Here is a 25,980-nt window from a genome sequence, read left to right as displayed (position 1 = left end):
ATTTTGATTGAGCAACATAACATACAAAGAATATGCTTGCTTTTATATGTTGTTCCTTTACTAAAGACCAAAATGTTTATATTAAGGAATGATTAAGGAAACCAGTTCTGACTGGCTATAAAAGAAGCTTTGAATGCAGTTAGGGTGCGTACGTGTAGCTGAGAGGACGGAAGAAAGTGCTGCTGAGAGCAGGAGGAAAGGAGGCAACAATTTGAACACTAGGACAATGAACTGGAGAGGAGGAGGGTGTGGGGAAGTAGCTCCGGTTTTGGAGGTGTCTTATAGCAGGTGTCAGGGACTCTCACAGGCAACTACTGTTACAGGACCCTGGCGTGAAACCCGGAGTAGATTGTGGGCCTGGGTTCCCCCGAACACCCACCTACCAATTTCCACTCAGGGAAAAGACTATGGAGTTTATTCTCTGTTCTTACCATATGCTGGCTGATAAGAACTCAACACATAGCAAACTAAAGCCCTAGGCATGGTGTCTAAAATTGTGGGCTGCTGTGAGCCTTTGAGGCAAGCAGATCCACTAGGAAGCACAGGACCCACCAAGTTTTCATAGGAGCTTTGTCACACTAGGTACATCGGTACTATGGGTGGCAAGATAAGTGTCTTGCTACAAGTGTGGTCATGCTACCGTGCTGGCAGCTGACAATGCAGACATGCAACAGAGATTTTATTGGTGCACTCTGCGAGCAGTGCTGTAGTTTCAGCCCTATACATCTACTGGTGTAGACAAAGCCTAAGTCTTCACCTGATGATGAATGACCTGATCCTCAGTTAAATGTTGCCTTTATCACCTGTTTAGATGATCCAATGGCTGGAATCTGAAGCTAGACAAATTCAGCCTGGGAATAAGGTGTACATTTTAACCAAGGTGGGTGGGGAACTCTGTCAGTGACGATTTATAAATTAAAGTTGGATTTTCTTTTTTCTGAACGAGCTGTGCTAGGAATGATTTTGGGTAAATTCTATGTCATACAAGAAGCTAGAGTAAATGATCACAATGGATCCCTTCTGTCATTTAACTCTGTTAGCTTCATCTCCAGGCATATTTTGTTGCTGCAAACAGTTGTTAGGAAATATTAACTACTACAAGATGTGACCGTGTCTCTCCTCAGCCACACAAGTTACAATGAGCAATTCAGACCTGTGATCAACCCTCTACAGTGTCTTCTCATATAGAGCGAGTCAAATTCAAAGTCTTAATCCTTACCTTTGAGGCACTTAATGGCTTGGATTCAGGATTTCTAGAAGATCACTTGTAGCTCTGAGATAAGGATCATTGTTGACAACTCTGATCTTCTAGCACAACAGAGCTGTCTGCTGCAAACTGTAAAGCTCAATTGTGCATGAGAGCTGCTGTGGGAACAGAGCCAACTCCCACAGGAACTGACAACACATAACATACATTAAAAGAAAACAAAAATTGAATACTCCATATTGTCAAACTATTTTTCCTCTGGGGCGTGATGATGAAAGGATGAAGCACATATTGAAGATGTTAGTCATATCACATAATGTGTTTCTGAAGGACAATTAACTTTTATGATGAATAAAATAAAGTCGAAATGCTGAGATTTTGACACTTTTGTCAAGCTGGGGGGAGGAGGAGTGGCAGTGCACAGAGCTGCTTTCACCTCCACCTGCTAGGGTCTGTACCATGGGTGTTACCAAATTAGGAACACCTGGAATACGGATGTTCCAGTGTACTTTGGACTCTTGTTGCTTTGGTGCATTTTTTCTCTGCCAATCTTCAGTGCTTTGCCAGGCTAGGATTGGCACACTCTTCCAGTTAAGTCTCTTCAAATAATTTTTTCCCCCCTCACTGTCTGTCTTAACCCTCCTCATGAGACTTGTCTTTTCCTTAATTTTTGTGTCTAAGTCCTTCCAAGTCTAGTACTCCTTCCTGTTCTCTTTTCTGCATAATGCTAACTGATCCCATGGAGGTCTTGAAAATCTTAAATTTCTGAAGGGGAAGTTTAAAATACAACTTCCATGTGTGAAGAGCTTCCTGAACTTGCCTCAAAAGGACAATAGCTTTCAGATATCCATGGTTCTTCTTTTCTACCATACTGCACGAAGAAGAAAATTAAACACCTCAATTGCCAGATTTTGAATCAAGGCAGCTTATAATTCCAAAGATTCTATTCTTGCTAAATTAATCAAACCAGGTTCATCTCTTGATGGGCAGGGAAGTCCTACTTATTCTACAAAAAGATCAGGAAGGTAGTGACTTGGTCTTCAGTTCATGTGTTCTCTAAGCACAAGCCTGCCAGTGGGGTGCAAAAGACACAGTTGCTCTGTGGCCTGGCAGTTCAAATGGGCCTGGGGCTCCCGCCACCAGTGCTGCTGAAGTAGCAGCAGCAGAGTGCTGTGCCCTTTTAAATTGCCACCTCCCACCTTGCCCAGGGCCCACGGAGGCTGTTGGATCTGCTAGCTGAGTGTTTCAAATTGGACAGTGTCTTCCACAGATGTCACTTTTTGACAGCAAGCTCGATATTCGTGTCATATACATAATAGTACAACTTAATTTGTACAATTCATCTGATAATTTTTACAGTTAACTTTCTTAATTCTTTCTTTATGGTTTCAGTGCTGTTAAAATACAATGTTCAGAATAAAGAAGCTAGTTATGAGAGACAAGCAAATCTTATCTCTGAATTTTACATTAGGGCTGTCAGTTGACCTGCGTTAACACTTGCGATTAATGCAGGACAGGATTAACACGTTAAAAAATAATGTTAATCGCAGGTGTTAATGCTGCACTGCCTCTTTGAAGTGCCACTCCGGCAGTGCAAGCGGAGCCGGGGATCATTTCAAAGGGGCTTTGCTACACAGAGCTGGGGATCAGCTGGGGACTTCAGCTGATCCCTGGCTCTACTTGTGCTATCCCTTTGAAGCTCCAATCCAGTGTATTAAACGGGCAGCGCTGCATGGAGCCTGGGGTCAGCTGGGGACTCCAGCTGATCCCAGGCTTCAGCTTGCGCTGCCCTTTTGAAACACCGCAGCAGCTCTTCCAAGGGGCAGTACTGCATGTATCCCTGGGTCAACTGGGAACTCCATCTGATCCCAGGCTGCATGCAGTGCTGCCCCATTGAAATGCTTCCAAAGCATTTCAGAGGGGAGTTGCATGTGATGAATTGATATTAAAATTTTTAATCACTTGACAGCCCTATTTTTACAATTACTACTTTCTCCCTACTTGGATTTTTTTCCTTCTTGTTTTGGTCACATTAACATTATTCTTTGTTTAAAAATTGTTCTACATGGGATAGGATTTTTAGTATTGGTCTAGAAATGTAATGAATTTTTTAGTAAATTACAGCTTTGGAAGCAAACAGGCTGGACTATTTCAGTGACTATAGGTTTGACCATTTAAAAGTAGATTTCTTTTAAAGCACACAGTTTTTTCAGGAATATGATTTATTTTAATGATGTTACTGAAGCATATGTTGGCTTACAGTAAATCACATAAGCTTATCTTAAATTATCTTTATGTCCTTAGGTGCCTCAGTGGCCCGAGAGAGAGAATTGTGTAGTTAGGGCACTTGCCTTGGGTACGGGAGACCTAGATTCAGTTCCCTTGCTCTACAAAGGGCTTCCTGTGTGATCTTACGCAAGTCACTCACCTTCTCTGTTTCTCAAATCCCCATCTGTATAAACAGGGAAGTGCTACTGTTCTTATCTCATAGTGATATTTGTAAGAACAAATATATTAAAGATTGTGAAGTGTGTTGAGATCTGCTAATGAAAAGTGCTGTATTAAAACTGGATATTATATAATATGCAGAGAAGATCCTGAAACCCCCTTTAAACTTTTTTTATCCAAGGTTTTGGCTAATACAAAAAACTGCACATGGCTGGAAAACATTGGAGGGAACATTGCTTGAGAGTACTAAGAATTGGCCTGATTTTTCAGAGGATACTCAACATTTTATGAAAACGTGGCCCCTTTAAGGTCTCTCAACTTAGGCATTCACAAATTGACGCTCAGCCTGTCAGAGCCTTCAGTTCAGATAATCAATAGCCCAGAAAACAAGAAGCTTCTTTTTCTCACCAAAATCTAACTTCTGCCATGACTAGCAAGGATTACTCTGTAACACCACAGCTGTTCTTTTATCTGTTAAGGATCCTTTTTTTAAACCATGATGAAAAGAGAAAAGACGATATAGAAATCATGCTTCAAAGTGTAGCCTTTTGAAGAGCAGTTTCTCAGTCTTCTTTCTTGCGTTTAAAGCTTAACTCTCTAATCCTGCTAGCAGAGGCAGAAATCATTGAAAAGGTTCAAAACTTACAAACACTACTCAGTACAGTACAAGTGAATAAAGGCTAGGGATCTTTATATAAAAATATTTGAAATTCATGGGCAGAAAGAACTAAGGTAAAAAGCTTTCAAGTATCCGCCTAAAATTTCAAAGCTCCAAGCATAAGACTGGACTGCAGTTGTCTGTTCAGTACCTTATTACTGCATGTTTCTCACCTCTGACTTGTATATTTTGATCTCAACCCTTTCCTCGTTCCATTGCTAAAATAACCAATTTAATAGTTGATGCTTTAAAATGTAATCATTATCAGGTTATTGGTAGACAAGGCAAGATATTTACAGAATCAAGCAGATAGCACTGCATTTTTACATTCAGTTCATGTTTGGAAGGTTATATATGTAGCCAGTCTGTGTAGATGTATTTTGTGAGCTCGATCAGGCTCACATTTGACACCCCCTATAGACCTATGCAGAAAAAGGTAACATTTTTTCTTACCCTCTTTATTCACATTTCCTATAATAGAATAAGAGGCTCTTTCATCTTGAGAAACCCTTCTGAGGTTCATTCTATCTACCATACTGATTCATTGAGTGATTGAAAGTGGAGGAGGCTTCTTCACTTTCAGAGAAAAACACTTACAAGATTGGGCACCAGAAGTAATAACCAGAAGGTACTATATAAAATTACAAGTGATGCCTCTCTTCTCCCTCTGTTCGTCCTGCTCTCAGTTTCTTTTTAGAAATAAAAATAATACGGGTTTTATTAACTGTGCAGTTTATGATAGGGATGTGACTATACAGCACTTTAAAGACTAACAAGATGGTTTATTAGGTGATGAGCTTTCATGGACCAGACCCACTTCCTCAGATCAGTTTGTGGAAGAAAATTGGCATGACCATATATACCAAAAGGATGCAATCAAAAAAAAAAAAGTGAACACCTATAAAATTGACAAATCAGGTTTTAGAACAGAGGAGAGTGAGGGGGGAAGGTTAGTGTCTATGAGGTAATGATATTAGGGGTGATAATTGCGGAAGCGATCTCTGTAACGGGTGAGATAATTAGCCCATACGTAAAGTGTCAAATTTAAGCATGAATGACTGTTCTGAGGCTTCTCTTTGAAGTCTGGAGTTAAAATCTCTTTGAAGCAATATGCATGTTTTAAGGTCATTGAGAAAATGGTCAGTCTGGTTAAAATGGCGAGCAACAGTTTTCTCTCTGTGAAAGACCCTGATGTCTGTCTTATGTGCATAGATTCTTTGGCGAAGTGTCTGAGACGTTTGTACAATATACATAGCAGACGGACACTTTAGGCACATGATGGCATAAATTATATTTCTGGATGAACAGGAATATATGTTCTTGATCTTGTAACTGGCATGGTTAGGTCCAGTAATGGTGTCAGCAGAGTAAATATGTGGACAAAGCTGACACCAGGGTTTGTTGCAAGGGAAAATTCCAGAGTTGGTATTGGTATTAGTGTGGTATGTCCTGTGATTGTTGGTGAGAATCATTCTGAGGTTAGGTGGTTGTCTATAGGAGACTATGGGTCTGTCTCCCAGAATCTCTCGGAGGGTAGTATCCTGTTCCAGTATAGGTTGTAGTTTATTGATAATGCATTGGACGGGTTTAAGTTGGGGGCTATAGGTGTTCTGTTGCTGTTTTTCTTGGGTATGTCTTGAAGTAGATGGTTTCTGGGTCTTTCAATTTGTTTTTTTTATTTCTCTGGGTGGGTAATTGAGGTTTATAAATGCTTGGTAGAGATCCTGAAGTTTCTGGTCTCTGTCAGTGGGATTAGAGCAGATGCAATTGTATCTAAGGGCTTGGCTATAGACGATAGATCGTATGGTGGGTCCTGGATGGGAGCTGGAGGCATGTAGGTAACTGTAGGAGTCAGTGGGTTTTCTGTAGAGTGGTGTTTAATTTACCATTGGTGATTTGTACTGTGGTGTCCAGGAAATGGATCTCTCATGTAGAATGGTCCAGGCTGAGATTGATGGTGGGTTGTGGTGTAGGTTGTTAAAGTCTGTGGAATGCATCCAGTGTTTCTTGGCCATGGGTCCAGATCATAAAGATGCCATCGATGTAGCGTAAGTAGAAGGGATAAAAGGGGACGAGATCTGAGGAAATGTTGTTCTAAGTCAGCCATAAAGATGTTAGCATACTGTGGGGCCATGAGGAGGCAGCAAAAGAAAGCCTCAAGGTCACCACAAAATTGAATCCAGTTCAAGGGGGAGGTAGGGCAGAACCCCTCTAGCTACAAACTCAACCCAGCCTTAACAAAGATGCTAATTATCTCACTCATTACAAAGATAGCTTCCCCAATTATCACTTCTATTATCATTACCTCACAGACACTAACCTTCCCCCCTCACCTTCCTCTGTTCTAAAATCTGATTTGTCAATTTTGTGTTCACTTTTTTTGATTGCATCCCTTTAGTATATATGGTCATGCCAATTTTCTTCCACAAACTGATCTGAGGAAGTGGGTCTGGCCTACGAAAGCTCATAACCTAATAAACCATCTTGTTAGTCTTTAAAGTGCTGCATAGTCCTGTCTCTTGTTTCAGCTAGACCAGGCTAACACGGCTGCATCTCTATCATGTTAGGGATGTGATAGTGTAAATGGTAACCAGTGAGCGTGGGGCCATTGGTTTACCTTCAGGATTACACTCAGCCTCCAACCCTGTGCACTGCTGCCTCTGTATCAAAAGCAGCAAGGAGTGGGGTGGGGAAGTGGGAGCCAACTGCCTCCTACCCCACGCAGCTGCCTCTTCCTCTTCCCCTGCATGTGTAAACATGGTTACAAATTTACCTGAATATACGCATTTTAACATCCCTAGTTTGTTGCCTATTCAAGTATAGGTGCAGAATCTGGGAGTCCTTTCCCTAGGTTTTATAGTACCAGAAGAGATGGACCAATTTTGATTTTTGAAATGGCTGAATTTGTTCATATTCAAGGGGGAAAAAAACTAGACAATCGACTAATGCGGAGATTGGGGATGGGGTGGGGGGAGTTAAAAGGGGAGGGTGGAAAAGAGACATTTAGTTCATGCAGGGAATTTTGTACTATGCCTGGATGATTTTATATGCCTATAGATCCCTGTTGGCTGATACTAGGCCTGAGGAGATCATTCATTTTCAGTGCCAGTCCTGCAGACTGTTTTGCTTCTCATATTTTCCCTAATTGCCAAAGTATTTCGGCTAGGAGTGGTAGCCTTAAAGTTAGTTTGTTCTTCAATGATGGTTCCTTTGTATATATTTCACACATGGGATAGGAATGTACTCCATGGTTTTAAGTTTGATTTAAAAAAAAAAAATTTTTTTTTTAAATAGTGCCTATAGATCATCTTGAGCAGAGTGTGCATGGTGGTAAAGGCCAATATCCCTCCAGTTCCTTCCTACTGCTGTATAGTCTGAGTTGGAATCTTAAGTGCCATCCGCTCCTATTTTTTTTCCCTGTCATTGTGTATGATATATTTGATTTTTATTAGCTTCAGTATTTTATTGCAAGGTCTATATAGTATAGTTAGATGTTTACCCCTTATTTTTTCCCACTTGTGGACATGTTTTCCTGGAGAAGTCTGGGATTTTGTGTAGGGTGCTAGGTGTCAAGAACTGTTTGTTTTTCTTGCTCCTTTTTAAAGAGCAATGAACATTAACCGTGCTTCTACTGTCTGATTAAAGCTCATATTCAAGTGCAGTATCTGCCACTCTTTCTCCCCCTTCCCCCCAAACTTGTGAACTGAGACTGAGAAAACGTTTTGTGGAGAAGGTAATAAAGCTCCAATGAGATTGATGAACAGAAGTGTTCCCTGACAATCTCAACAAGAGGGAAGTGCCCCTCAAACCACAAGCTCTGGTACGGAGACTACAATTGTTAAGCCTAAAAAAAGGCTTCACATGAGAACAAGGAGCATTCTTAGGCTATGTCCGCATGTCAGCCGACGGTCAGGGCAGTGTGTGCGTGTATGTTACACCCAAGTCTTCAACTGCTGAGACAGTCTCGTTGCAGTGGGCAGCATAGGAGGCTGGAGGGCGCCCCGAAAAATAGTTTAACATCTGTGACTTTACTGCTAGGACCGGAGTCCCATCGCAGAGGGTAGCCAACAGGCTCTCAGACGCCCCGAGTTTATAGGAAGAGCTTATTACACCTTAGATTTTAGCTGCTAGAATTCGTAATTCCTTCGCAGCGGGCAGCCTTGGGGAAAGACTGAAAGGTGCCCCAGTGGATTTTGCCACCTGGGTGTGACACAAATCCAAACGCCCAAGCTCTCTCTATCTGTCCCTAATGACCGGCTGAAGTTCTTTTAAATTGTGCTTGGTTCTGTTACAGCAACTGAAGGAGTCAGGTTAAAGCTTAAACAGTTACTATTTTATTGTTACAGGGTAAACTTAGTTGTTAAATGCTACTGCTGTGTTACAGATAACACAGACACTACAAAGGACAGGACAGAAATTACACTAATAAGTTACTTACAGGTACCATGAAACCCTTTTGGTTCTCTGAGCTCTTATTAAATGCATGCAAAATAGACATATAGCAGGTATATATTCTCACCCCTGCGTTCCAGACTTGGCATGGCCAGCGTCTTTCTCTCAATACCTCGGGAAGAAGTAGGGCGAGGTTGGGCGTCCCACAGACCTCGGGAGACAATCAATACCTGCCAGCAGGTATAGATGATTGGAGCTCAAATGGGGTGGGCTGCTGAACCTCTTTTTATATCCCTTGGGTCATGTAGGCTTCTTCCTGGTCTCAAGTGGCCAATTAGGAAAAATGGCTTTGAACACTAAGTTTCCCACGAAGGGTGCAAAGCATAATTTACACCTGGGAAAATGCAGACAATGGGCACCTCTGGTATGTGATGGGCGAAGATTCCTCTCCTGGGACAGTGCAGGCGTGTCAATTACTGGTACTAGCCATCAGGGCGACGGGAGGCCCCGGGTCGTCAGCTAGCCCATTTACTGTCTGGTTTCTGTTTATGGTAGAGTCAGGGACAGGCAGCACACCTGCGTTCCCAGGGCATCAAAGGCTGACTGCCTTTCTCTTGCTCTCTGGGGGGAGGGGGGGGGGAACAAGATGGGGTTCGTGGAAAAACAAGATGGGGTTTGTGTCTGGCTACACTGCACTACAGGGTTTTTGCGCAAAAACCCATGGAGCGTCCACACCAAGTGCGTTTTTGCACAAGAAAATCTACAGTCAGTCGACAGAACGGGGGCTTTTTGCAGTGTAGGTATACCTCCTTGTATGAGGTATAACTCTTTTTTGCGCAAGAGTTCTTGTGCAAAAAGCTGTGTGTGGACACTCAACAGGGGTTTCTTGCACAAAAAGAGCCTATCACAAAAAGCACAGGTGCTCTGATGGCCATTCACAGAATGGCCATCAAACTTTCTTGCGTAAGAGCATCTGTGCAGTGTGGATGCTCTCTAGTGCAAAAAAGCATTGTTTTTGCAATGTGCTTTTGAGGTGTGGACACGCTTTTGCACAAGAAGTTTTTGCAGATCTCTTCCGCAAAAAGCTTCTTGCACAAAAACCCTGCAGTGTAGACAAAGCCATGTAGACATGAGGGTCAATCCTCTTGACCTGAAACTTTCCTGAAGAAATAGGTTCCCTCCCTGACTCTGTCAAAGTGAAGAGAGCCAGGACATATGGGTACTAATAACTTAGGTATGAACAGATCTTCTTTACAGAAGAAGGGGGCACACAAGTTTATAGATACTGTTATACAGCTTTGCCAATAGTTCCTTAGACTACAGGGTAATGTGAGACCTGTGTCTCCATAGATGGCATCTTTGCTCTTCCTTACCTGCATTCACCTCTCTTGTCAGAATCATCTGTATTCTGGGATGTGGATACAGCAGAGAAGAGGCTATCCAGCAAGGCAACTGTTCTGCCATAGATAAGGAATCCAGATTCCTCTTCAGAAGAATCTTAGCCCCTGCAGGATCCTCTCCAATTTCAGGTGGAGGGAGCATGAGACCAGAGCCGCAGATCAGGATTCCAGCCCCAGACCAAATATAATTGGCTGATGGACAAGTGATACTTGAGGCCATGGATTCCTCCTCCACCAGTTGATCTGTTCTGCTGGCAATCTTGGGGACCATGAGAACCCTACCAGAGACACTCAAGATCATTTCACTAGTCCTGTTTGTCATCGTTCAGTTACCCATAGTTGGTACCATCAGAATATTTGGAAGGGGAAAGTGAGACCGTCAGCAGTTCTGGGAATGATCTTGTCACCATCACCATCCCCTCTGTTTCCCTCAGATGACTTCAAGCAATATCAGGAGCTCATGCACAAGGTGACTGGAGAGCTGGAGACAGTTTCAGAACAATTTGCGGGGCATTCTGCAGCCTTCTAGTTCCTGATGAGCAGCCCTCCCCATCAATAAGGTCATCAGGGACCTGGCAAATATGGTTAGGCACACCCCCGCTTCTTGTATGCTCACCCCCAAAGAGGGTGAAGAGCACTACTTTGTTCCTTCTGGGGGGGAAGGATAATTTGGTTTTCTCATCCACTGCTTAACTCCTTTGTAGTGTGGGTGACTAAAGAGCAGTCCAAGCAATAGCACTCACAGCCCAATCTCTTTGGTTAAGGGCATAAGTGACTCAACCTGCTAAGGAGACAGGTCTTCTCACTCAGTCCTGAAGCTTAAATTACCAAACATTTTTGTTCAAATGTGATGTTAGCAACTATAAAAAAAATTTTAAATTCAAGAACAAGCTCCTTTAGGATAAGTCCCAGGCCTTATTGGATGAGGGCAGGATAGTAGTGAAAGCTTCCCTTTAACCAACACATTTAGAAAGTGGCTACAGCAGTTATGAGGAGGAACTAATGGTTGCAATCCTCAGGTTTCCCTGTAGAGGTATGGACTACTATCTGAGATCTGCCCTTTGTTAGTATCTACTTATTTCATGAGTCTCTCCACTCCTTAAGCCTTTTAAGGTAATGCTTTGCTCTCTGGGCTTTATACTCCTATCCGTGAGGAAAACACACCATAGACAAGGAGATCTCAGCCTTTTAACCACCAACATCCTCAAGAATTACTATACAAGAGACAGAGTTTACAAACTTTGGAATTCAGCCACTGTAATTTCCACAGCCACATCCTATTCCAACCTCCAAATGAAGAGTTGTTTTTTATGGGTCCGTTGAAACCTGCGTACCCTTATTCAAGGGTCTCTACAAAGTATTTTTTTTCCAGTAGTGGCAGCTTGGATGAGAAGGGATTATTAGGCTTCCCTTGTCTTAATGACTGTCTTCCGATGGGCAATTCTCAAAAGGAAGTCCAGTGAGCAACCATTGTTCTGCTCAGCCTTGTACCTTCCTGGGATGTCTGCATTAATCACAAAAAGTCCTCACAAAATGTATAAGCTTTACAGAAGTGATGTGATTTCAGCCACAGCAATGTTGAGTTTTTTCCATGGAAAATTAAAAACCAGAATACATTGTCCATAATCCAAATTACTTCTGTTCTGAAATGGTTCTGAAATGCATCATCCTCCTATTCTCTTCTGCAGGCTGGGCTTCCTGAGAGCTACATTCATGCATATGGGCCTCTTCTCTTGACGAGCAGAGACCTATATCTAGCAGTTGCATAGCTATGATGCATTCTGAAATTGTACAGGCAGTCCCCGACTTACATGGATCCGACTTACGTCGGATCCCTAGATACGAACGGGGTGAGGCAACTCCCGCACATGCGCAGCAGCATTCCCGGGCTCGCTCACCTGGGTCCTAGGATCCTCCTCCTCCTCGGGCCGGCTCCGACTGGGGTCCCGCAGAGCTGCCGGGCAGAGGAAAAGTGCCTCCCCCTGCCAGCAACAGGCTGCCCCCTCCCCTGAGCAACAGGCTGCTGAACAGACAAAAGCAGCCTCTCTGCCCCTCCTCCCCTCTATACATGCCGGGCTAGCGCAGCAGCGTCCCCGGGGCTCGCTCACCTGGGTCCTAGAATCCTCCTCCTCTTCGGCCGGCTCCAACTGGCCTCTGCCTGCAGCAGCTGGCCACAGGGACAGGGATCCCGCAGAGCTGCTGGGCAGAGGAAAAGTGCCTCCCCACGCCCGCTGCCCCCCCCCCCCCCCCCCCCGCGGCCTCGCATCCTGCAAGCCTCCCCCCTTCCCCCCTGCCAGCAACAGGCTGCCGAACAGCAGACAAAAGCAGCCTCTCCGCCCCTCCTCCCCCTATACATGCTGGGCTCCCTGGGCAAACAAAGACTCCACCAAAACAAACAAAGTGCTGGCCTCATTGTGTTAGCAAAAAAAGGACCCTCCTCCTAGAACCCTGGGTGGTGTGTGGAAATAAAGCTATTAGCTCAAAGCATGGTGCAGAGCTGTTTGGTATTTGATGAGTTACTCCTTTAGTCCTGAGTTTGTCACAGGGACAGAAATAGATGTGAAATCTTCTGAACAGGGGAACAGACAGCAAAACAAACATTAGAGGGGAGTTAACCTTTCCCTATGCTATCCAAAACTAAAAAAAATTTTTGGCTAGAGTTTCCCCTACAATATGTACCAGTTCCGACTTACATACAAATTCAACTTAAGAACAAACCTACAGTCCCTATCTTGTACGTAACCCGGGGACTGCCTGTAGTCCAAATGAGAGAGGGTTTTCATTTCTGTGTTCAATTTTTGACACTTTTTCATAAAGTAGATACTTCCACAAAAACAGTTTGTCAAAAACTCAATTTCCTGTCAAAACAATTTTATAGAAAACTTTCAACCACTTTTACTATATTTGGTAATTACTTATAGCCCCTCTCTTACGTTAAAAGAAAGTTAAGGTTGCAATGTCAAGCACCCAACATGCTAGAATTAAGATTGTTTTAGTACATGCTCTGGAAAAGCAGGTAATCAAATGTGTTTTTTTTTTTCGGGTGCTTTAGACCAGGGGTGTCCAAACTTTTTTCAAAGAGGGCCAGATTTGATGAAGTGAACATGCGTGAGGGCCGACCATTTTGCCTGACATTCTTTGAACCATTAAAATTAAATGCAAATTAATTATTTTATGCAAAGTTTATTGCAAACAGCATACTTTTCATTTCGTCACATGGATGACAAATCTAAACAGGTGTTAAATCACTCTGCCTTTCATATCTGAAGGCCAGATGAAAAAAAAATCCAGGAAGCTGAAATATATGTCAGGAACATTGTAAAGTACATTACATATTATTGGTAATAAAGGTTGTCTGTCAACTTTTAAGTTAAAAAAATATGAACAGGAACATAACACCCAGTCTACATGTTGTGTCCAAATATATTTATAACTGATTTAGACCAACTGACATTAACTGAGATTTTACAATGTATTCATCTCAATACATATGGATTTGTTGGGGGCCATAAAAGATAGATATTGCCAAATTACCTGTGGGGCCGTATTAAACCGGAACACGGGCCGCAATTGGCCCGCGGACCGGACTTTGGACATGCCTGCTTTAGACTCTTCTGTCCCCACCCTTCTTCTCTAGGTGGCCAGTACTCCTCTGCTCTTCTTTATTACCCCTTCCTGAAGCTCCTTTTCTTATCCCTCCTCTGCTTCTCCTTCCTTCCCACCAGCTCTTCCCAGTTCACACCTCTGCATTTAGGTCACAGCTTCCTCCTCCTCCTTTCTGCTGCATTGTTGGTAGCAATGGGAGCATTGAAAACATGGAAGGAACATTATTTCTGGTCTCAATTCTAGTGCTTGGCAGCACTTGTTCACTTGTTCACCTGTTGAGAGAAGTAAATGCAGGAGAAGTCTGCCCCAATGCCATGTCCCTGGAATGGCACGTGACTGCTCTGGCTGCTTCACAAGAGTTATGTGGGGATGAAGAATCCTCTGTGTAGGCAGACTCTTCAGAGGGGGATGCTGCTACTAACCACTGACAAATCTCTGCACATGTGCAAACTGCAATTTTCAGAGACTTGACTGAATTTGGGTATAGTTGCAATTTGAGAGAGGCTTCCTCAGAAGTTGATTTTGCTTGAGAGAATGTGAGGTGCCAAAAAGCTCTGTGTTCTAACTGGTTGTTCCTGCAATCTTTTAGTTTGCACACTGAAAGTATGGAAAGAGTAAATGCCTTGTCCTAAACTGATGGATTTGAAGATTCAAAAAAGCTCCTTGCAAGTGGTAAATTTCTCTTCCTGAATATGGTTATCCAAAATAAATTCTCCAGGACCAGTCTTGAGTTACAAGCTAAACAAAAGACTGTTTAGGCTGAGCAGGTGCTATAGGAATATAGGACTGCATTGAGCTTTAGGTACACATTCTTCTGTACAGCAGACAGTGCACACAAATACATATTCCTTGAAGCATTGGCATTATAGAGAAGGGGGGGCAATTGATTGTCAATTCTCTTTCCAATAGCAACTTTGGAAGGAAGGCCTTTAATACAAGCAAGCTAAGGGACTGCTTGAAATCTCAGCAATTTGTGGCCTAAATATATACCTACACTCAAGACAAGTGCTTGCATTCTCAAAAATGCATATTTTAGATTAATTTTGGGTTAATCTATGTCAGAATCTTACATTTTGGTTTATACGGAAGTATAAAAATGAGTTTCAGTTCCAGGTAGACAATGCAATTTTTTTTAAGCCAAATTTTGTATTTTCCTGTGTTGAGAAGCTTTTTACTGTTTGTTTGCTTTAAGTTTAATGGTATTCTCTGCTGTTATAATGTCAGGCAAAATCTTTACATTTTCTCCAGTAGCTTGTATTGCATTTGGCCATGGCAAATTAACAACCATTAATGAAATTGTATGTCCTTATCAAAGTTACTAAGCATTTTTGGCTTTACTAATTAGTAATGATGATTTTTTTTATATCAGTAACAATCTTTGATATTCATCTTTTAAAGTTTACAATGTGTTTCAGGTATTTGTGAAGTGTCATTTTGATTATAATCCATACAATGACAACCTGATCCCTTGCAAAGAAGCAGGCTTGAAATTTTCTAAAGGAGAAATTCTTCAGATTGTAAATCGGGAAGACTCAAATTGGTGGCAGGTTGGTAAAATGTGGAGCCCTTTATTACTTTATTATTTATAATAGTAATTGTTTTGTATTAATCTAATTCTATTGTAAAGCATTTTAGGAAGAAATATTGATTCTGCTTTTCACACTCCAGCTGAACCTCAGTCTTAAAGCAATTTTACATCAGTCTTTCCCTTCAGTATTTTTATTTATTTTTATTTTTACACACACACTCACTCACTCACTCTATCCTTTTTATACTGCTACTTATTTGGCCTCATTTTGGAGTCTGAAGTGGCTAACTGCTGGAAATTATGTACAATGAATTTTGGAAAAGTATTCAGTAGAGTTGCCAAATTTCTACTTTCACAAAATTGAATACCCTTGCCTACCCTTTCTGAACTCCCCCACTCCCTTTGTTCCCCACCCCTTATCTTTTGCTCTTCCCCACTTTTGCTCATTTTTACTGGGCTGGCTCAGGTCACTGAGTTGTGGGAAGGGCTGGAGCCAAGGATGAAGTGCTTGGAAGCTAGCATGAAGCCTGCCAGCTCCACTGTGTGGCACCAACAACTGGACAGTCAGTGGCCTCATCAGTGCTAACTGGTATTGCCAGGATTCCTTTTAGACCAGTTGTTCTGGTTGAAAACTGGACACCTGGTCACCCTAGTATTAGTCTTAGGCTGTTTATTAATTATAGAAAGCCTTCCTTTGAGAGTGATTGTGGAAGAGCAGATTCTTTGAGTGGTTGCTCACACATTGCACTCAGGTATGTGCATACCCAGGCAACTAGAGCTGGAGAATTTTACCTAGCAGTACTCTTAGAGTCCGCACTGGCTTCTCTCTCCTCATAGCCCTTCCCATGCCTATGAAGGCAATGCCTTGCGAACATCCCTTAGTTCCTTCTCATTCCTCACAACTAGAGTTGGAGCACTTAGTGCTCTCACTTCTCTTCACAGCTTTTTGTGTCATTTTTGTATATAGTTTCTCTTAGAACCTTTAGTTATTAATAGGTAGTAACCAGGTAGCTTCTCCTGGTGAGATACTCTCTCCAGCATTAAAGCATAGCCCTTTTTGTGTGGAAGCTATTCCCAATAATGATCCCCACCCCGGGCGTGTGTTGTCTTAGGAAAGAGCATGCTAAAGAAAGGTGCTCTCTTCTGTAAATCCTTTTAAAATAAGAACCTGGGTAGCTAGAAGTTTAAGAATAAAATAGCACCTTCTCAAGCAGTCATTGTTGCCTCCCTCAAAGTTAGGGAACAGTATGGAGAGTCGAGCCCCTGAAAGGGTATTGATACTTCTAAACTAAGCTTGGATTATTTACCCAGGAGGAAGAAGAGCTGAACCCCTTCATTGGACCCAACAAAAAAACCCTTATCTGTTTTATTTGGGTTGTTCTAGTGCAGTGGTCCCCAACCTTTTTAGGTTGCTGGGCGCCAGGGGGCGGGGCCGTTTGCCCGCTGGGCGCCAGGGGGCAGGGCCGTTTGCCCGCTGGGCGCCAGGGGGCGCGCCCCCCCCCCCCGCTGCGTGCCGCGCGCCCGGCGCTCTCCCCGCCAAGCGCGCTCCCCCCGCAAGCGCCCGTGCGCCATGTGCCCGGGGCCAGGCCAGCCCCGAGCACCTGGCGGGCGCATTGAAATGCCCCCGCGGGCGCCATGGCGCCCGCGGGCACCGTGTTGGGGATCACGGTTCTAGTGGGTGAAGAGGTTCATATCCTCAGTATACAAGAATTAATGATTGGTACTGGGAGTCTCCTGTTATGAGAGAGTGGAACCATTAACCTGATCTCTGGTATCATGGAAAGATCAGGGTGGTGAATCTGTACTGGCAACTTGGGTATTGCCTTGGGTTCACCTGTTGAAGCTGGTTAGTGCAGTCATCTATGTTGAAGTATCTTTTTTCCACTCGGGGTATCAGGCAGCAGCAGATATGCTGTGCCTCCCTGTTCCTGACTTATTGCCTAATTAGGATCTTCATCCTATTGCAGTTGCATCTTCTATAGTGAGCTCTGCTATCCTGGAATTGCTGGTTAACTCTTTATCATTTCTGCACCCATTCATATTACAATTTAACCTCGCTGCATGAGTGTGGTTGACTTTCTTGCTCGGTAGTGAGAGTGTTTTTTGGCTTGGATAGAATCCTTTATCAATCTAGATTACCATGCAGTTGGGATCTGCTGGCCTGGCACCAGCTTTGTTTTCATTATTGATACCTTATTCAACACCCTGAATGAGTTCAGTGTTGGTGCCAGCATTCAGGTACCTGTTGATTGCTCTTTTACTATTCATGGCATCATTGTGTTGGATCATGGATGGCACTTGCCTTTTGGAAGTCCTGACAGGAGTGCCTCCGCTGCCACCGTCAAGCTGTTTGGGGGGGAGGGGGGGATCTTTACAGTTGAGCTCAGCGATATCTCCCTCCTCCTCTCACACTTGAAGGCTGTCAGGACACAGCAGGAGTTATAGTTGGCACCAGGTATCATTCCCACAGCAGAAACAAAATATCTGGCCTAGTTCTTACTGGCCTGGGATGCTGTATTGTTATGTGTAGCAGCTTCCCTGAAATTACTGAGCAAAGTCCTGTTTGTAAACTGGTTATAAGAAATCCCCTATATCTCCTGTAGTCTCCCCATCAGTCCTGCAAGACACCAGCAGAAGGCGCATTACCTGTGTATTAGGACATTCTGAAATTTGGAATGGCTGGATATCATTGGTCAAGAGAGTCTAGTGACCCAAATTATATTGTTACCCATGTCACCAGATGACTTGTACCCAAGTCCTTGTCTCCAGAGGATTTCAGATTGTATCAAGATGTGCTCAATACATGGCGTCGGCTTTAGGTATTCGGTTTAGTCTGTGCTAAAAACACTCATAAATTTGGTAGGTATCTTCTGACTATCAGCTCCTGGGAGAATTGCTTTCCCTATAAACAAAGCATTACTAGAGTCTCTCATCCTCATGAAATACCCTGGTTTTGTTGTGATAGAAATGTAGCAGTGTTAGTCTGGTGTAGCTGAAACAAAATTCAGGACTAACAAGATGGTTTATTAGGTGAGCTTTTGTGGGCAAGACCCACTTCCTCAGATCAAATAGTGGAAGAAAATAGTCACAACCATATATACCAAAGGATACAATTAAAAAAAATGAACACATGAAAAGGATAAATCACATTTCAGAACAGAAGGGGGAGGAGGGGGGAAGGTAAATGTCTGTGAGCTAATGGTATTAGAGGTGATAATTGGGGAAGCTATCTTTGTAATGGGTAAGATAGCTAGAGTCTTTGTTGAGACCCCCTCATAGAGTGTCGAATGTTAGCATGAATGACAGTTCAGAGGATTCTCTTTCAAGTGCAGATTTAAGAGGCTTCTGAAGCAGGATGCAGGTAATTAAGTTGTTGAGACTGTGTCCTTTCTGGTTGAAATGGCAAGAAACTGTTTTTTCTTTGTGATCCTGTCTAATATTTGTTTTGTGGGCATTGATCCTTTGGCGAAGTGTCTGAGACGTTTGTCCAATGTACAAAGCAGACGGACACTTTCGGCACATGATAGCATAAATTATATTTCCGGATGCGCAGGAATATGTGTTCTTGATCTTATAACTCACTTGGTTAGGTCCAATAATGGTATCAGCAGAGTGAATATGTGGACAAAGCTGGCAACGGGGTTTGTTGCAAGGGAAGGTACCAGGGTTGGTATTAGTGTGGTATGTCCTGTGGTGGTTGGTAAGAATCATCTTGAGGTTAGGTGGTTGTCTATAGGAGACTATGGGTCTGTCTCCCAGAGCCTCTTGGAGTTTAAACTCCATAGTCTCCTATAGACAACCACCTAACCTCAAGATGAGGCAGTTTGGTCCTTGGGGATATTTCTGTCAGTGTTCCTACACTGTAAGGCGGCAAGACTTCCCTAGAAAGTGGCATAAAACATGAAAGAAACCATCTGGGTCTACTTTTAATCAATGTACCATCCTCTTTCTCCTTGTTCTAAACAGTCTGGTATTTCAAGAGCAACACCTCATTTTCAATATCTTTTCTAGGCCCCAGTTACTAGGGGACAAGCTGCCTTATTTCTATAGTGCTTAGGACCCATCTGACCAAGCACTGGGGGATTAGGTTATGCTGTTGTGTTTCTATCCATTTCACACTGCTATCCCTGTACCCCACACCTTTTCAGGGGCCTATCTCACTTGTTCTTTCACCAGTCAGAAACCCTGTGTACTTTGGGGACTCTAAGGGAGGTTCCTAATCTTTGTGGAAAGGTTTTACTCACGATACTTCCTCACATCTAAGGTAATAATGAGACCTATCTTTGATCTGTGATCTCAACAAACTCATCAGATTCAAGTTTTCTGTCATGAGGTCTGGGTCTCATTAGACTTTTATGATCAGTTAGGTCTGATTTGAGACCGAGACAAATCAAACTTAAGGCCAGCTCAAAGCTGGGATGAGCAATCTGGTCAAGATGTTTCAGGGAGTGCATTGGTGCTCTGATAAACTCCATGAATTGGAAGTTTATATTCAGGAATTCATATTCAAACTAAACTGTCCTAGGCAATTGATTACCTTTGTTGGGATCTCTAGTTGCACCCTTTGATCACAATCTAAGTATACCTGAGTGTATTGAACTCTCTGGTGGCATGCATGTATGTAGTGAAACATGCAAGGTTGCACTTTCACTTTCTTCAGTTGTGGTTGAAGTTGGACTTTTGTCTGATTTGTCAGTTGCAGGACACATTTGCCTGGGTGCCCTAGAAATTCTGCATTCTTGACAGTGAATATAAGAATGGCCATACTGGGTCAGACCAAAGGTCCATCTAGCCCAGTATCCTGTCTGCCAACAGTGGCCAATACCAGAAGGAGGGAACACAACAGGTAATCCTCAGGTGATCCCTCTCCTGTCACCCATTTCCAGACAAACAGAGGCTAGGGACACCATTCCTACCCATCATGGCCAATAGCCATTGATGGACCTTAGCTCCATGATTCTGTCTAGCTCTTTTTTGAACCCTGTTAAAGTCCTACTCTTCACTTCATCCTCTGGCAAGAAGTTCCAGAAGTTGTCTGTGTGCTAACTGAGGAAAATCTTCCTTTTTGTTTGTTTTAAACCTGTTGCCTATTAATTTCATTTGGTGACCTCCCTAGTTTTTACTTTGTGGGAATAAGTAAATAACTTTTCCTTATTCACTTTTTCCATACCAGTCCTGATTTTATAGACCTCTATCGTGTCTCTTCTTTTCTAAGCTGAAAAGTCCAAGTCTTTTTAATCTCTCTTGATATGGGACCCATTCCAAACCCCTAATCATTATTGTTGCCCTTTTCTGAACTATTCAGCAAACACGCAGTAAGGTGGATTGGAATACTGCCTTGTGTGTGAGGGGGGGCTCCCCTTTGCCCACCTTCTACCACCCAAGACAATAGTTATGGATGCCTCCCCAATAGGTTTGGGAGTAGGGATGTAAATGGTTAACTAATACACCTCACACTTAACAGCAGTGTGGTGCTGCTCCAATCACCTTTATCAGAAAGTAATACAATTTCTGGAATGTCTGCATCAGGGAAGGTGGTATATACCCATGGTGTACTTGTCTTACTCTCAGAACCAAATGGCCAGTCATCTCAGCAGATTTTTTTTCAATCAGCCATAAGTGGTCCCTAAAGAAGTATGTGTTGAGCTCTATTTTCCAGGAATGTAGTATCTTGACCATAAACTTTTTTGCAAGAAAGGATAAAAGAAAATGTCATCAATTCTGTTCTTGAGTATGGATTAGCTTAGGGTCTCTTATGAAGGCCTTCCATCTAAATTGAGGAGGAAAACTGATGTATGCCTTTCCCTCCATTCCTCTGATGCTATCTTCAAGCTCAAATTGGATCATGTCAAACTGATTCTATTGCCTTGCCCATCCATGCTGGTGCAGTGTTCATTTTTAACCTCCTTTCTCTGTCACTTGACCTCTTCTTCTCCCTCCGCCCCCCAACTTATTGACTTAACATCTCAGTTAGGTTATTCATCTGGCTTTGAACAGTCTGCCCCTTATTGTGTGTATGCTGTATGGCTAGTTCTCAGAGGCAATCAGAAATATTCTGCTTAGTAGTAGAAAAATAGCCATGAGGGTCATTACTTGTCTAAGTGGAAACAATTTTCAGTTAGGGAGGTGTCCATGCAAATTCATCAACCTAATGTCTATGCAAATTCAGCCCAAATTTTGAAGTATTTCATGCATTTGAATCTTCAGGTTTCACTCTGAGCACCCTGACGGTTCTGTTCGAGATATTCTCAGCTTTCCATTCTTGTGTTCAAGGGAAATAGATATTCTCAAACTCAGTGATGGTGAGACTTTTTTTGAAAGGGTGGTATTCATCTTTTTCCATAGGTGAAAGAGATTGTGTCATTATGGTAACTTAATATGGTCCTGTCAGTATTGACGAGTCCAACGTTTGATCTGATAGTAATATATAACATTCATGGGCCCTTCTCTCTGAGTGCCTTCCTAGTAGCTATAACATCCACAAGAAGAATGAGAGTTATGGGCCTCAATGACAGATCCCTCCATATGCTCAATTCTTCAAGAACAAGGTGGCTTTAAAACCACACCCAAAATATTTGTCCAAAGTAGTATCTGTTTCACCTTAATCAGATTATTTACTTACCTATATTTTTCCCCCATACTACAAGTAAGTGTGGAGGAACAGTGCCTGCATAGGTTAGATTTCATGCAGTGCTTGGCATTTTATTTAGAAAGGACTAAACTGTTTCTTTCATTGCCTCAATGCTTTATTTCCTATGTTGAGTAGATGAAAGAACAACAATTATCTGCTTCTATTACAGATTGAACTTCTCTAATGCAGAACTCGTCCAGAAATATCCATCATCCAGAATGATTTTAGTTAACTGGATGTTCACTTTTCATGGGTGTGGCCAATTTTCCCATGATCTTATAAAGTTTGTTTATAGCCACCAGTCATAGCTCTCAGTGTTCTGTGCTGTTGTTTAGCTCTAATTTTCCCCCCATAAATGTCCTCTTAACACAGTAAGCAGTGGAAGTGTTGGTAATGCTGCTAGGCAATATTGACCTCCCGTGATCCAGAAAATTCTCTTGTTCAGAACTGGTCAGGTCTTGAGAATCATAGAACTGGAAGAGACCTCAGAAGGTCATCAAGTCCAGCCCCCAGCTCTAGGCAGGACCAATCCCAACTAGATCAACCCGGCCAGGGCTCTGTCAAGCCGAGTCTTAAACACCTCTAGGGATGGAGAATCCACTACTTCCCTAGGTAATCCACCCTCCTAGTGAAGTAGTTTTTCCTAATATCCAACCTGGACCTCTCCCACCACAACTTGAGACCATTGCTCCTTGTTCTGCCATCTGTCACTACTGAGAACAGCCTCTCTCCATCCTCTTTGGAACCTCCTTTCAGGAAGTTGAAGGCTGCTATCAAATCCCCGCTCACTCTTCGCTTCTGCAGACTAAACATACCCAAGTCTCTCAGCCTCTCCTCATAAGTCATATGCTCCAGCCCCCTAATCGTTTTGGTTGCCCACCGCTGGACCCTCTCCAATGTGTCCACATCCTTTTTGTAGTGGGGGGCCCAGAACTGGACACAATACTCCAGATGTGGCCTCACCAAAGCCGAATAAAGGGGAATAATGACATCTCTGGATCTGCTGGCAATGCTCCTCTTAATGCAACCTAATATGCCATTAGCCTTCTTGGTTACAAGGGCACACTGTTGGCTCATATCCAGCTTCTCAGCCACTGTAACCCCCAGGTCCTTTTCTGCAGGACTACTACTTAACTGGTTGGTCCCCAGCTTGTAACTATGCTTGGGATTCTTCCGTCCCAAGTACAGGACTCTACACTTGTCCTTGTTGAACCTCATCAGATTTCTTGTGGCCCAATCCTCCAATTTGTCTAAGTCACTCTGGACCCTATCTCTGCCCTCAAGCGTATCTACCTCTCCCCCTAGCTTAGTGTCATCCGCAAACTTGCTGAGGGTGCAATCCATCCCTTCATCCAGGTCATTAATAAAGATATTGAACAAAACCGGTCCTAGAACCGAACCTTGGGGCATTCGACTAGAAACCGACCACCATCCTGACATCAAACCATTGATCACTACCCGCTGGACCCGGCCTTCTAGCCATCTTTCTATCCATCTTACCGTCCATTTATCCAATCCACATTCCCTTAACTTGCTGGCAAGAATATTGTGGGAGACCGTATCAAAAGCCTTGCTAAAGTCAAGGTATATCACATCCACTGACTTTCCCATGTCCACCAAGCCAGTTACCTCATCGTAGAAGCTAATCAGATTGGTCAGGCACGACTTGCCCTTTGTGAATCCATGCTGACTATTCCTGATCACTTTCCTCTCATCCAAGTGTCTCAAAATGGATTCCTTTAGGATCCCTTCCATGATTTTTCTGGGAACCGAGGTAAGACTGACCGGCCTATAGTTCCCTGGATCATCCTTCTTCTCTTTTTTGAAGATGGGCACTACATTTGCCTTTTTCCAATCATCCGGGATTTCTCCCGATCTCCACGACTTTTCAAAGATAATGGCCAAAGGCTCCTCAATGACATTTGCCAACTCCCTCAGTACCCTCGGATGCATTAAGTCCGGACCCATGGATTTGTGTACGTTTAGCTTTTCTAAATAGTTCCTAACCTGTTCTTTACCCACCAAGGGCTGTACATCTTCATCCCATCTTGTGTCATTTAGCGCAGAAGTCCAGGAGCTGACTTTGTGCGTGAATACAGAGGCAAAGAAAGCATTGAGTTCTTCAGCTTTCCCCACATCATCTGTCACTAGGTTACCCCCTTCATCCATTAGGGGCCGCACACCCTCTGATCACCTTCTTCTTGTTAACATGCCTGTAGAAACCTTTCTTGTTATCCTTCACATCCTTGGCCAGTCGCAATTCCATTTGCGCTTTTGCCTTCCTGATAACCCCCCAGCATTCTCGAGCTATACATTTAAACTTCTCCCTGGTCATTTGTCCAAGTTTCCACTTCTTGTAAGCTTCCTTTTTGTGCTTAGTTCACTAAGGATTTCCGCTGTAAGCCAATCCCGTCTCCTACCATGTTTGCCTCTCTTGCTACGCATCGGGATGGTTTCTTTCTGTGCCTTCAATAAGGCTTCTTTAAAATACTGTCAGCTGTCCTGGACTCCTTTCCCCTTCATGTTAGCATCCCAGGGGATTCTTTCCATCAGATCTCTGAGGGAGTCAAAATCTGCTTTTTTGAAGTCCAAGGTGTGTATTTTACTACTCTCTTTTCTTCCTTTGGTCAGGATCCTGAAATCACTGCTTCCCAGGTTGTCACCCACCTCCACTTCCCCTGTTAGTTCCTCCCTGTTTGTGAGCAGAAGGTCAAGCTGTGCACGGCCCCTGGTCGGATCCTTCAGCACTTGTGTCAAGAAGTTATCCCCAACATTCTCCAAAAACTTCCTGGATTGCCTGTGTACTGCCGTATTGGTTTCCCAACAGATGTCAGGGTGATTAAAGTCCCCCACGAGAACCAGGGCCTGCGCTCTGGAAGCTTCGCTCAGTTGTCCGAAGAAAGCCTCATCTACCTCATCCACCTGATTTGGTGGCCTGTAGCATACACCAATCACAACATCACTGCTGTTGTTTGCGCCTTTAAACTTAACCCATAGACTCTCAACAGGTTTTTATACCTCTTTAAACTGGAGTTCAGAGCAATTGTAGTGCTCTTACATATAGTGCAACTCCTCCTCCTTTTCTCCCCTGCCTGTTCTTCCTGAACAGTCTATACCCTTCCATGACCATGCTCCAGTCACACGAGTCATCCCACCAAGTCTCTCTTATCCCAATTAAATCATATTTCTTGTACTGGGCTAGGGCCTCCAGTTCTTCCTGTTTGTTGCCTAGGCTTCTCGCATTAGTGTACAAACACTTCAGGTAACCAGTTGATTGCCCTATCTTCTCCATTCGAAACAGGGGTCCTCCTTTCTTGCTCGTTCCTCTCTGCATTTCTTCCCGGTATCCGACTTTCCCACTTCCCTCGGGGTTTTGGTCACCGTCCCCCGACGAACCTAGTTTAAAGCCCTCCTCACTAGGTTTGCAAACCTGCCCACGAAGATGCTCCTTCCTCTCCGTTAGGTGGATCCCATCTCGTCCTATCAATCCTTGCGCCCGGAACACAGTCCCATGGTCGAAGAAACCAAAACCACCTCTGCGACACCACCTGCGCAACCACACATTTACGTCCTCAATTTGCCGATCCCTGCCCAGTCCTTTCCCTTCAACAGGGAGGATGGACAAGAACGCCACTTGCGCTCCGAATTCTTGGATCCTTCTTCCCAGCGCTACGTAATCCGCAGTAACCCGCTCAAGGTAATTCTTGGCCGTATCATTAGTTCCCACATGGAGAAGCAGGAAGGGATAGCGATCCGAAGGTTTAATCAGCTTGGTAAGCATCTCAGTGACATCCTGAATGTGAGCTCCCGGTAAGCAGCATACCTCTCGAGATTCCAGGTCCGGACGGCAGAGGGATGGCTCAGTCCCTCTTAGGAGGGAGTCCCCGACCACCACCACCTGTCACTTTCTTTTGGGGGTGATGGCCATGGAACCCCCATCCCTAGGACTATGCATCCCATGCCTTCCAGTAGATGGTGTTCCCTTCTGGTTTCTTCCTTGTGAGGTCCCTTCCAAAGCTTTCAGCACTGCAGAGCCTGTGGAGAGAGCTTGAAAGCGATTACTTACCTCTATAGCATTGGGGGATTCCCGTGTTGGCCTTTTTCCCCTTC

The 25,980-nt window shown here is 43.5% G+C and overlaps 1 protein-coding gene across 5 annotated transcripts in view; it reads left to right on the top strand.

Annotated features, from left to right (window-relative positions):
- The window catches only part of PALS2 (protein associated with LIN7 2, MAGUK p55 family member), a 104,587-nt gene that overhangs the window by 56,496 nt on the left and 22,111 nt on the right, over positions 1-25,980 (top strand). For 4 of the 5 annotated variants that reach the window (XM_075922190.1, XM_075922191.1, XM_075922189.1 and 1 more), the window contains one exon: positions 15,127-15,258. The exons of the other annotated variant lie outside the window; for it this stretch is intronic. In XM_075922190.1, coding sequence (XP_075778305.1) covers positions 15,127-15,258 — 132 coding nt within the window. The remainder of the gene's footprint in view (positions 1-15,126; positions 15,259-25,980) is intronic. 5 annotated transcript variants of the gene reach the window in all.

The sequence above is a fragment of the Pelodiscus sinensis genome, chromosome 2 (genome assembly GCF_049634645.1).
Source record: "Pelodiscus sinensis isolate JC-2024 chromosome 2, ASM4963464v1, whole genome shotgun sequence".
Classification (NCBI taxonomy): domain Eukaryota; kingdom Metazoa; phylum Chordata; order Testudines; family Trionychidae; genus Pelodiscus; species Pelodiscus sinensis.
Note: the sequence above shows the minus strand (reverse complement) of the source record. Positions and strands in the feature narration are given on the sequence as shown.